We start from the raw sequence: 13,039 nt of genomic DNA on the forward strand, positions 1-13,039 counted from the left end.
TGTCTTCTCCTTCCTTCTCCTTTTTCGCTGATGTCACAGGTCAGTGCAGATGGTGTAGATACTTATGCTCTGGCAGGATCCAACACTCCCTTGGACTGCTATTTGGATCGCACCCAGAACCAGGTGTTATGCTGATAATTGGCCCATCGTGTAGATTTTTGTTTCTCACTTGGCTGAGTTGCATCCCACAATCCCACACAGTAACGCTGAGACATGGGGGAAGCGGGGCAGAGCAGCTGAGGGGCTAGGGCACGAGGTCTCATGTTAACACCCTCAGGAGAGCGAGCAAAACCTCAATTAGCTTTCTGTGTGCATGGCATAAATGCTTTTTCACCCGCTAGAGAGTGAACATTTCACTTTGAGAGGGGGAAAATAGGGTATGTCCTATTGGATCTTGCTCAAATACTACTTATTCATATTTTATCATCGATATAAAACAAAACATAAAACACTTTGGAGCAGGCACACCGACAACCCGACACCCATCAGTATATTCTACAAGATGTGGGGATACGAAAATTCCAGAGATTTCTGCTCTCCGAAGATATGTTCATTAGGACTAAGAGACAGTGGTTGAGCGGACAGGACGGGGCTTTGTTTAGGGGTTTATATTTAGCGAGAGCAGGCAGACAGACTGAATTCCAGAGAAGGCCTGTGCTCTCTGTGGCTGGCCAGAGCCAGAGTCATGGCAGTCACAGTTTAGGGATAGAAGGGTGCAGTGTGTCCTGCTGACTGACCCACCCTGCTAATGAGAGGGTGCTGTGGTGCAGTGGCTTCTCCTAATTACTACCAAGCAGCGGCGACCGCACAGAGCCCAGAGAGAGAGGCCCTACCAGGCCAAGGGACAAGCCCTCCAGTGTGGAGAGGCCACAGTCGCCCTACTTCGCCCAGCTCACCCCCTGCTCATTGCTCGGCGCTCTGGGTTCCCTCCCACGCCAAGCAGCCCGGCTATACTACTGCTGCTGTCTCATCAACTTCGTGTGCTGAAATTGCAGGGCGGCAAGGAAATCATGTCTGTAAATACGGCTGCACTGACAAAAAAGAAATGTCATGCGCCCTGTTTGTCTGGCTGGGACTTTGGGGACAGAAGTTCATTTTGTTCTGCCTAAAACTTAGTTCATAAAAAACGAAAGAGTTGATAAAAAAAAAATCTACGTTTATATGACATGTGAACATGATCTTCTGTAATCCTCATCTAATATTTTCATCCGTTTTCAGGCATAACAGTTTGCCCCCTAGCCAACACATACACTGGAGATACAGAGATCTAAAGTTCACACGCTTCTACATAATGGATTGAAAATAGACCAATGCATCCTCAAACAGAAGTGGCTGTTAACATAAAACACACAGTAGTCAACAGTCGCTTTGAGTCCCTGTCAAGAATTCACCACGGGTGAAGACCTGGTGGGAAGTGTACTCCAGTTTGACAACGCCACACCGGACACCACTGTAGGCTTCATGTATTCAAGTGGGAGTAGCCTTCTGTCATTGGCTTATACAGCATGTGGAGCAGTGGGGGGGGGGGGACTGACCTGCCTGTTCCTCTCATCCATGATCCTCGTGATCTGTATCTTCTTCCGTCCCATCTCTACGTCCTGTTCGGTCTCTCTGACACCGCAAGAATATCAGAAAAACAACCGAGCTCGTCTTCTTTCCTTTACTCCAAGCACATCGTACAACACTCTCTCTTCTCTCTTCTCTCTCTCTTTTCTCTGTCTCGCACTATCCTTCGCGTGACCACGGCACAATCTGCAGGGAGAGAGCAGGGTGGGGGGTGTTGGGTGGGGGGTGGGGGGTGGGGGTTGGGGGTGGAGAAAAGGAAAAGGAAGGAGGGAGAGAAAATAATTAACAGCACAACACTCAGTGATCTTTTCTCACTTCAAAGCAGCTGATGGCTCTGGGTTCCAGTCCCTGACATAGAGGGGATATGAGACCAACTGGAGCACACGGCTCCTTATCTCCACACCTGCACTCCCACAGCAGCTGGAGCCACTGGCACAACGCTTCAGACATAAATGAGAAACTGCTTGGAAAATGCTTAATGATGTGTTCATGCTCCCTGGTGTTGAATAGGCCTGATTCGGAAAACCAATGAGAAGAAGAAAAAAAAAGGGACTTAAGAGCTTCTGAAACTTAAATAGAGCTTACATTTTGTACAACCAATTCTCTATTTGAATGGAAATGCGATGTTATAGAATGGTCCAGAAACCTTTTCTGTGCAGTTTCACTTGTTTTTGAGAGCCTTAGCTCAACCAGCGATTCACTTCTTCATCTAAAACAAGAGTTCCCATTACATATTTTTAGTCTAGGTTTAAGCCTTGACAGTGCTGCTAGCTGGGGATTTCCTGCTCATATTGGTCTGTGGCAACCCCCTCTGGCAGGACAGGCAGTGCAAGTGGAGGGCGCCAGGTGAGGGAGTGTGCACACGCACATACTCACGTGACATCATGTTGCTTTCCTAAATCGCTGAATTGTTGCTATGAGACAGGACATGGATACAATTGGATATCAGGAAATTGGAGGGTGAAAAAGGTGTGGTTCTCATAGTGATGTTTGTTACACAAAGTTGTCATTCCAATCTTTATCTGCAAAGTTACATTTCATTTTGTTGTGACTCCAGCTACTGCAGTAGCAGAATATACAGAGAATGGAACGGCTGAATAGGGCAAAAAGGTTGTGTTGTGCAAAATAAAACGTTACAGATAAAGGTTGGTATAACAACATTTAAAGTCTTCAACACTATACAGAGGGTCTAGACATTTCGAAAAGGATCTATTTGGCTGTTTTTGGAGCATCAACTTTTTTCTGACTACCTGTACTGCAAAACAAGGATGAGGAGGTAAAAAACTGAATAGGCTATCTAAAAAACAAGATAATTGCACACATAGAAAACAAGTGGAGATTACATTGCATTATAAAAGCAGTTGTTTCAGAGATCCTGTATGCTGATTGGACAAACCCCTGCCCTGTCATCCAAGTCCTCTTTGTTGTGTTGAGAGTCTTTATTCTTCCAAAGGACACATACATTGACCCAGTAGTCATCTGAATGGGTCAATATATTGATGAATGATGTGGCCTTAAAGGTTCATGGTGTTTTATGAACTCAACCCGGCACAGCCAGAAAAGGTCTGGCCACCCCTCAGAGACCAGCTAATCACCTGATATATTCCCAGGTTCCCATATATCTCTACCGAGTTGTTCCTAGACACTGCACTTCAAGTTGTTGTTCTTCCTTGCTTTTGGGGTCTTTAGACTAGGTATAAGCGCATGTGACATATGCTGATGTAAAAGGGGCTTTAAAAAATAAATCTGACTGATTAATTAGACGAGCTGCATTCTAAGCCATAATGCATTGGCCATCAAAGTCACACATATGCCTGCTAACAGTCATAAATTGTTCACTGATCCCCTTTAAGAACTTCATCAAACTTACTGTTTAATCCAAATAATCTATTGTTTTTATTCACACAAAGTGTTTCCCTTTATATGTTAGTATTTCACCTGGTGCAGCTTTGAGTAGTTGAAGCCAAGATGTGTCTGACTTTAGAAGATTAGTTTCACATTTGAAAGGTAATCCCCACTGTAGGCAACCAGAGTGAACAATTTGCAATGTCCAGGTAATATACACATATATGACACTATATACAGTATATTTATATATATTAAACATATCCAAGTAAATGCCAATCAGAAAAAAGCTAAAACTAACGGAGCAAAACGAAAGCATGGATTTCTGTCATTGATGTCCACAGTCTGCTTACAGGGTAAGGAAACCAATGTAATTTGGAAATATCTGTGCACTATCCCTTTGAATCTAATAACCCATTGCAGGATGACAGAATCACAGAGCTTTAACTAGTTCATTCATGTTAGGTCCAATCACCCTTGGTGTCCGTCCTTCTGTCAAATGATCAGTAAGAAATCGTCACTAAGATGCCTGTGAAGACAGCGCAAAGCTTCACTCTGCCTCATCTGACCCAAGCTGTCGCCAGCTTTCCAGCATTACAATTAACAGTCTCAGGTTTGCATTCTTAGGTTTAAATCCTCTGAGGTGGATGAGGTATTTCCCACGTGAGGCACTCCATAACCTGCCAACCTGGCATCCAGCTCTTACCATAGCAGACCCCATGAACTTTGCCCCTCAGTTCTATGTGAAATAGACCTTTCTCTGGAGGAGCAGTATTTACTGACACGGGTACATCATTTAAAAGCAAATGGGGAAAAAAAGCCTACAGTATATAACTATATTTCCCCACAGAGCAGTGCCTCTAGTTGAGCATAACTTTGCAGTAGTCAGCCAAAGTTCACCAGTCAGCGTTATAGTTACCAAAGACCAAGGAGAGCTGACTAACATCATGGGACCAGAAATGGCCAGTTCCACTGGCACACAGTAATTAGGGGTTCGAGACACTGGCATTATACTGTCTGACTGTCTGAATCTAACCTCCACAAACTCAGCAGCAGATTACCTAGCCAACAACCCACACATGGCTGTCCATGTTAAGGAAACTAACCACACCAAGCCTCATGAGGAATTTCCCTACACCACATCACAACAAGCTGGTGAGAACGACACTGTTCTTTCTCATTCGCCATTTCCAAATACTCATTCTGACACTTTTTCTGTTGGTATGTCTATGAGTGTGTATTTCTGTACATATTTCTTCCTTTGAAGAATGGGCAACTTGATTATCTTAACTCTACAATTTAAGACCTACATCAACACAGCCATTCTACCTTGTCTCTAAACTGTGAGAGGTTCTGTCAGAGCCAGTCAAGGAGTGTGCTGGTTCTTGTGGTGTAACGCTTTCTGTCATGACATTTATGTTACGTAGATCTGAGGTGACAAGCTAAGGTCCCTCATATGCAGCAGTTGTTCTGCTGTCTACTTGGTACAGCTACTCTCTGAACAAAAGACACAGTCCTTTTAAAATGACCGATTCTATCTGGAAACCCAGTTTCACTTTCATGATTTCACTTGGTTAAGACTTTTAATTAATGTCGTAAACTTTTTTAATAACACAACATTAATGCTATTAATCCACATTTATATCCTTTACATTGGAGAATATTACAGCATAAATTATGCATGAAAGTCCTACAGTACATCCCCACAGACAAAGCAACACTTTTACAAAGTGATTTTGTATTTTTACTGATGAATTAAGTAGTATCTGTAGTATCTTGATTTCAAAATTACTGTATATGTAAATTATACTGTACATATAAAATACAGTTTAGCAAAACACTGCATACAAATCTTTTGCCAAAAAAGTAATACAGAAAACCCATTTAATATTAGGTGACAAAGACAGATCTTAAATGAGTCGTGACCCCTAAGATGGGTGTCGTGAGAGAAACTGAAAAGAAAATTACCAAAAAATATCGGGAACCCCGGCTCCAGTCCCACCACCTTTCAGCAATTACTCAGTTCTTAATAGTTTGCCATTTGTGGCTGGGAATCGGTATTATGTAGCGTTGGCTGGGACACCTCTCTTAATCTGTTTAGGACAGAGCAGGGCAGGGCCCAGGCAGCACAGGGGATTCGGAGTTACACTAAACCCAAGTGGATTAGTACAGCACGTGGGATCTGGGACCGGCACCAGCACTGAAGCTTGTCACCACTCATCCTCAGCATGGCATCTGTACAGGTGGATGTGAGTAACCCTCCACATGGCCAGAAATACAGTGAGAACATTGCTAACATTGTAAATGACTATTGGAAATAAGTGGAAATAAGTGGAAACAGCTTATCAAGAGAATATCCACTTAGGCGTCCAGAGCCCAAAAATCAGCAACTATCACTCCTGTGTTACAATGGCATGTTGTGATTGCTAATCCAAGTTTATCATTCTATAAGGCTATGTGATCATTAGAAAACACTGCAATTCTGTTAGGACTGCTGAAAACTGTTGTGGTGATTAAAGAAGCAATAGACCTGGCCTTTAGACAAGTTCAGTAACTTCAGCATCAGCGGTTCAATGACAGGCTCAAAATGACCAGAAACAAAGAACTTGCTATTGAAACGCGTCAATCTATTCTTGTTCTAAGAAGGCTAGTTCATGTGAGAAATGGCCAAGAAACTGAAGATCTTGCATAATGACGTGTACTACTCCCTTCACAGAACAGCACAAACTGTCTCTAACCAGAATAGAAAGAGGAGTGGAAGGCCCCGGTGTACAACTGAGCAAGAGGACAAATACATTAGACTGTCTAGTTTGAGAAACAGACCTCACAGGTCCTCAACTGGCAGGTTTGTTAAATAGTACCTGCAAAACACCAGTCTCAACGTCAACAGTGAAGAGGCAACTCCGGGACGCTGGCCTAGGAGGGTGATGCTTCAGATATTCAACTAGTCTAAAGAAGGGTTTTCTAATGATCAAATATATTTCATAATTATAAACTTGGATTAGCAATCACGACTTGCCATTGGAACACAGGAGCGATGGTTGTTGATAATGGGCCTCAGCACACCTATGTAGACAATCCATTTAAATTCAGCTGTTTCCAGCTACAATAGTCACTTACAACATTAACAATGTCTATACTGCATTTCAGATCAATTTGATGTCATTTTAATAGAAAAGGCTTTTCTTTCGAAAATAAGGAAAGAGCGGCTAGCTTTTGAACGGTAGTGTACATTGGGTGATTTCCAGCATAATGGACACAGCTGAATTACAATTTAAATATCATACAGAATGGAAACATTAAAATACAAATTTACAAATGTGTTTGTGTGTGTATGTGTCTGCATGTCTCTCTGCAGAACTCCTTGAGGAGAACCTCTTGGAACAGCACATTTAATAGGACAAAATATGTCTGCCTATATTGCCAATCCACTTTCAGGATAATGCATAAAATAATTTATTTGGGGGGGACATCATTTGAAAAAGAAAATGATCCTTAGAATTATAAACAACAAAAGGACTACTGAAATTGATAAACACTGCTCTCTAAGTATGGTGACAAGTATGATAAAATCATTTCAGCACATAATTTTCAAAATAAAAATGTGAAATTCAAAGAATGCTAAAGAAAACCTTCCAGAACAAGCATACCAAATGTGAATTTTGAAGCAGAGAAATGATACATTACCATCATATCCATAAAACCATACTCTCGCATGAACTCTAAAATCAAATTTCTGTCAGTCCTCCCTTGAAGTTTTACTGGAAGTTCAAATTCACGCACACACTTCGGGCAGCAGACAGCCTAGTGGTAAAATTTTTGGCCCATTGAGTTCCAAGTCATCAATGTGAAAAATATTTGATAGTGCCCTTAAGCAATGCAGATTGCTTAATTACCCCATAAGTCGCTCTGATAAAAGGTTCCTGCAAAATGTCTAAAATCTAAATATACTACAAAGTAAACATTAAACAATGTAAGAACCCATGTTTACTAGTGCTACATATAGTGTATGTCACTGGTGTAAGCCTTAATACCCCAAAATGATGGATGTTGTTACCTGTCCCAGCCACCCCCCATCTTTAGATGCAGAACAAAGAAACTCAAACACTCTGCATTGCTTCCCTAACATTTCCTAATCCTTACTACTAGTGTGGGACAGCTGTGAATGGTCAACTAGTTTTGCAAGCAGGCTCAAAACAGTTGGGTGTCTGAAATTGCACACACATAGAATTCTACAAAATCTTGCACTATCCCTTTAAGCGTGAAATTATCATTCAATTCATTTAACCTTGCTTGTAAGAATGCAAATGTATTGCACCATGTACTCTTTAGAGGACCTTGATACTTTACACCTGGTCAAGCACTTCTGAAAGTTGCTTACCAACCATTTGTACCACAGAGATCAATGCACAGGCAATGCCTCTACAGGAGACCTGACCACATCAGACTGACATCCAGATCAATAGTAGCTACATGTCCCACGCAATGTACAGACACGACCGAGCTCAACTCACATCCATACAAACCGACTCTGTAAACAGTGGAACTACATCAGCGTAGATGTTTCGCTTTAAAAGGCCATTTAGGAGTACATTGTAATTCAAAGAGTGATCAGTTGTTGATCATATGTGGTTTCTATCTCAGCATGTTTCTTTGCGAGTGTGTGTGTGTGTGTGTGTGTGTGTGCGCGCGTGTGTGTAAGACCAAGTGAAAGGAAGCCAGCCCAGTAGCAGCCGCTCTCTGTCCCCTCTTCCTTCCCCTGAGACAGGCCTCTGGGAGATCGGGAGAGTTGGTGATGGGGTCTGCCCTTTCACACTCAATAAAACATGCTCCACTCCCACTGTAATTACTGAACACAGCACATCCGCCTCACTCCCTCCCTCTAAGTAAGTTAGTCAGTAAGCTTGAATAAGCTCTGGATGTAATCACCAAGCTAAAGACCTAGTGTTACTTAACCTTACATCTCAGACTGCAGTCCAACACAAAATATTTCCTTGGTTTACATCCTAAAAAGGAGACAGGTGATCTATTATTGATCTTGTTATTGGACATGTTATAACATGTTGAGATGTGATCGAATACCAAGTCAAATATTACCTCCCGAACATGATGTGGTTAGAATTATCTATATTAGCTTCAATCCAAGAAAGAAATCTAATACTTTGAATTATTAAGACCAAACTTAAGTACTGTACAGTCTAAGAGAGTGTTTAACATGAGGAAAGCCTCCTCCTGTTCCCTTATTCCTCTGTCTGTGAACAGCAGCCAAGGTCCTGAGCGCAGCTATGACGGAGTGCTTCCTGTGAGTAACAACCTCAGTTTGACTATCCTACCAGACCACGGCGTGCACAGACAAGACTCAACTTCCTGCCTCTGAACTTCCTGTTTTTCAGGACGCCTCTAAATGCCCAATGCATTGCGCCGGAGAGAAGGAGGATGAGAAAAAAAGAAAAAAGACTGCCTCTCTCTGATCCATTCCCTTGTTACCTTTCCTGACAGTAAGGCTGAGACTAAACAACAACAGGACTCCATCTCCTGTGGATTGTCTGTGTGTGTTTATTATTGCTTCAGTACAGGCTCGTTAGACAGGATGGACAGGCATACGCTGCCACTGCCTCACCACAGTTAGACTTCAGGCCTTTCCTTGTTTTGGCCTGGACTGATAATGAAACATTTCCTGAGTTACATAATGATGAATCACTACTCCAAAAACACACTAAAGCGCACTACATACTGATCAAACAGACTTCATGACACAGAAACTGCAGTGTGAAATAGCAGCAATATCCAATCCAATAACTAGAAATTGGAAAGAAAGGGCTCTGTTTCAGTTTGTTAGGGCTCCAAGCAACGGGGGGACACAGAGCGATTCTGCGGCTTCATTTCTACGAGACCCTGACATACTGTAAGTGCTTTAAGAAATGAACACCCCACCTCTTTGTTCTTCCTTTCATCGGGCTGTTCTGTACCTGTAAATGGGGGTGTTGGCCCGGGGGAGCGGGGGGGGGGGGGGGGGTGGAGGCGAGCCAGCCTCTCACCCGCTCCTACACTTCTCTTTGTGAGAGCAGGCTTATCTCCCACTCCAGCAGGGACACGGAGGATTGTGGCCCCAGCAGCAGCATCACTAGTGTTAATGTCTCCTGATGCTAATCTGACACGCGGCTGATCCTTCAACAACCACTTTCTCCATTCCTCTCTCTCTCCCTCTTTCTTTTTCCATTCCTCCTTCTCTCACTCCTTGCACCCGCCCCCCCCCCCAACTGTCTCTCTCTCTCTCTCTTTCTCACTCTGTACATTCCCTCACCTCTGTTTCCAAGGCAACTAATGAGATATAATTATTAAGATCTACCAAAGGGGTGTGTGAACAAAAATTTGGGAGACGCAACGGAAAAGAGAGGGAGAGCATTTTGTCTATTGAACATGCTTTACATATGTGTGAATATCACGTTTTTTAATTAACTTTCTTTGTACAACAATGTTCGGGGTGGCATTCTCATTCTAGACACACACAAAAAAACATTTATGAGAGGCTAAGATGATTAATATAGGAAAAACATGACATTGTTAATTAGAAATTGTACACCAAGATGTATTAAACAGCTTGGGATTTAAAAATGAATGAATGTGAAATAATACAGACTTCTGTGTAGTGGTAACTTATTACCAAATATTGCGATCACAATCAAACAAATGTTTGATTTGTTATTTGTGGTTGTTGATATTTAAGAAAGGTTTTCCTTCCCTCCCAGTTTTGTGATGTACGATGCATGCCATGTAACGGGAACTCTAAATGATTGGGAGAGTTGTTCAGGATATGTGTCCTTGCACAGTAAACTCACCCAGCCAGGCTGTTCTGCTTTTATCCAGCCAAGCTGAACATCCAGCCAAGCTTTTCTGTTTTTATGGCAACACTAGCTCAACCAGTATTAGAACATATTCTCCAGCCAACAACTGCAAAAAGTTAGGGAAATCCAGTCCAACATCCCTACCACCCATCCGGACAGTGCCAAGCCAACTCAGAACCTTGGTCAATGTCCATATGCTGAATTCAACATGTAGGGAAGTTACTTTGACCACTGCATCATTTGGAAATAAACATTCTGAATTGCAAATAATAACTTAAATAATAATAACATAAAAACTTTTGTATGAACAGTGAGTCACTGATTTATAAATGCTGTAATTGAAATTTGTTGTTACTTTTAGTAATATGTGTTCTTTTTCCTGGTTTACCATCTTGGGTCCACAGAGCCTGTGGTGGAAAGGTTAGAATAATGGTAACTGGGACTTGACAGAGATTCACTATTTTAGCACCCATCTGAAAGTAAAACACTGAAGATTTTGATGTAATTTCCTCAAGAATACGAAAACATTTGATATATACACTATATGGCTAAAAGCATGTGGACACCCAACCATCCCATTGCCTGACATCCCATTCCAAAACCATGGCCATTAATATGGTGTGCGCCCCCCCGCTAGCTTAAACAACCGCCACACTTCTGGGAAGGCATTCCACAAGACTTTGGAGTGTCTCTGTGGGAATTTGTGCCCATTCAGCCAAAAAACATTTGTGAGGTCAGGCACAGATGTTGGACAAGAAGGCCTGGCTCGCAATAGTCGTTCCAATTAATCTCAAAGGTGTTCAATGGGGTTGAGGTCAGGGCTCTGTGCAGGCCACTTGAGTTCCTCCACACCAACCTCATTAAACCATGTCTAAATGAACCCTAATTTGTGCACAGGGGCACAGGAAAGGGTCTTCCCCAAACTGTTGCCACAAAGTTGGAAGCACCCAACAGTTTAACACGCTTCCAATGCTCCAGAGTCCAGTGGCGGCCTGCTTTATACCACTCCAGCCAACGCTTGGCATTACTCATGTTGATGGGAGGCTTGCATACAGTTGCTCGGACATGGAAACCCATTTTGTGAAGCTCCTGGCGCACAGTTCTTGTGCTGATGTTGCTTCCAGAGGCAGTTTGGAACTCTGTGGTGAGTGATGCAACAGATGATAGCAGAGCTTTATGCGTTACGCACATCAGCACTCGGCAGCCCCGCTCTGTGAGTTTGAGTTGTCTACCACTTCGCGGCTGGGCTGTTGTTGCTCCTAGACACTTCCACTTCACAATTATAGCACTTCTAGTTGTACAGTTGGCAGATCTAGTAGAGCAGAAATTTAACAAACTGATATGTGGGAAAGGTGACACCTAATGACATTGCCAAGTCACTGCGCTCCTCAGTACGACCCATCATACTGCCAATGTTTGTCTATGGAGATTTCGTGGCTATGTGCTGTATTTTATGCACCTGTGAACAATGGATGTGGCTGAAACACCTGAACTCAACAATTAGTAGGGATGCGACGATTATTTCCAAAACATGCTTAGAGCTTCAGACTACATGCATATTGTAGATTCAGATCCACAGAACCAGACGCATAGCTTGTGAACAGGAAAGGCAGACAACTGCTTGGTGCCCGAGGCCATTAGGAGGCTCCTGAGGGCTGACAAACTTTACTCCACACCAATATTTCAAAATGTGGCAATCGCAGTGACCGCAAACTTAAACAACGAATGGACGATTTGCAATGACATGTCAGTAGGAAATCTCCCTACAGGCGCACCACAGGGTATCTGCAAGTTACATTTAAGACGTTTTAAGACTTTTTTAATGCCACTACTGTACGAATTCAATAAGACCAATTTCACAACAACACCCCATGCAAAAAAATACTTAAGGACACCAAATCGACTAAAGTACCCACTGTTGTTAGAGCAGTAAGCCTACTGCTAACAATAACGTTACTGGCTTTAAAAGAGTTATTTTTAAAAAGTGGGCTTCATTTTCTTTCCCTTCAACAGATTTCAACCGCAAAGCAAAGTTGCTGTTGTCCAACAACGTCTGACAGAATTTGCATTTGGTACTAGCTAGCTATCTACCTCACGAACAACCGTGTTTGGAGAGCGTCTTGCTGACATTTAAAATTCAGACTGAAATTGTGGTTTCTCACTGCACGCGACCAGAGCTAGAATGCGTTCAGAGAGAAGCAAATTTGAAGAGGCACCACCGTCTTTCAAATGCGCTGTGTGGGAACATTTTGGATTCAGCGTTCAATTTAATGACGAGGGTAAACAAAGTACAGTCTGCAAACATTGCTTTGCCACTGTCGGGAACCCGAGTGGACACACTTCTAACATGATGATGTCATTCATACTGAAACCGTGCCGTTACGTACCAAACAGTGGGCCCACTGTATCGTTGCATCCCTAATAATTAGTAGAGGTGTCCACATACCTTTGGCCATTTAGTGTACATGTATATAGGGGACAGTGAGGCAGTATTCACAGACTGCAGGCATTTGTGTTGAGGATGCAGACCAGAGCAGGGCTAGGAGTGGTTAATCTCTCCCAGTGATGACTGCTACCTCACTCCAACTCTCCACTGGCCCAGCTGTAATCCCACGTTGGATCAATGCAAGTTCAAACAATCATCCATCCTGCTAGCACCTAACTCTGGCTGGGAAGAGAGAGCTACAGACAGGGATACGCAGAGACAAATCTACTTATCACCTCCACAATGACACCGTCAGGAAAACCCCACCGGAACAACTGGCTCTGCTTTTGGAGAAAAT

At 42.8% G+C, this 13,039-nt stretch overlaps 1 protein-coding gene across 5 annotated transcripts in view; it reads right to left on the bottom strand.

Moving 5' to 3' along the window:
* mef2aa (myocyte enhancer factor 2aa) overlaps window positions 1–13,039 on the bottom strand; it is an 88,815-nt gene that overhangs the window by 50,197 nt on the left and 25,579 nt on the right. For all 5 annotated transcript variants that reach the window (XM_010892706.4, XM_010892707.5, XM_010892709.4 and 2 more), the window contains exon 3: window positions 1,536–1,752. In XM_010892706.4, the coding sequence (XP_010891008.2) occupies window positions 1,536–1,589 (54 nt within the window). In that variant the 5' untranslated portion in view covers window positions 1,590–1,752. The remainder of the gene's footprint in view (window positions 1–1,535; window positions 1,753–13,039) is intronic.

The sequence above is a fragment of the Esox lucius genome, chromosome 19 (assembly GCF_011004845.1).
Source record: "Esox lucius isolate fEsoLuc1 chromosome 19, fEsoLuc1.pri, whole genome shotgun sequence".
Taxonomy (NCBI): domain Eukaryota; kingdom Metazoa; phylum Chordata; class Actinopteri; order Esociformes; family Esocidae; genus Esox; species Esox lucius.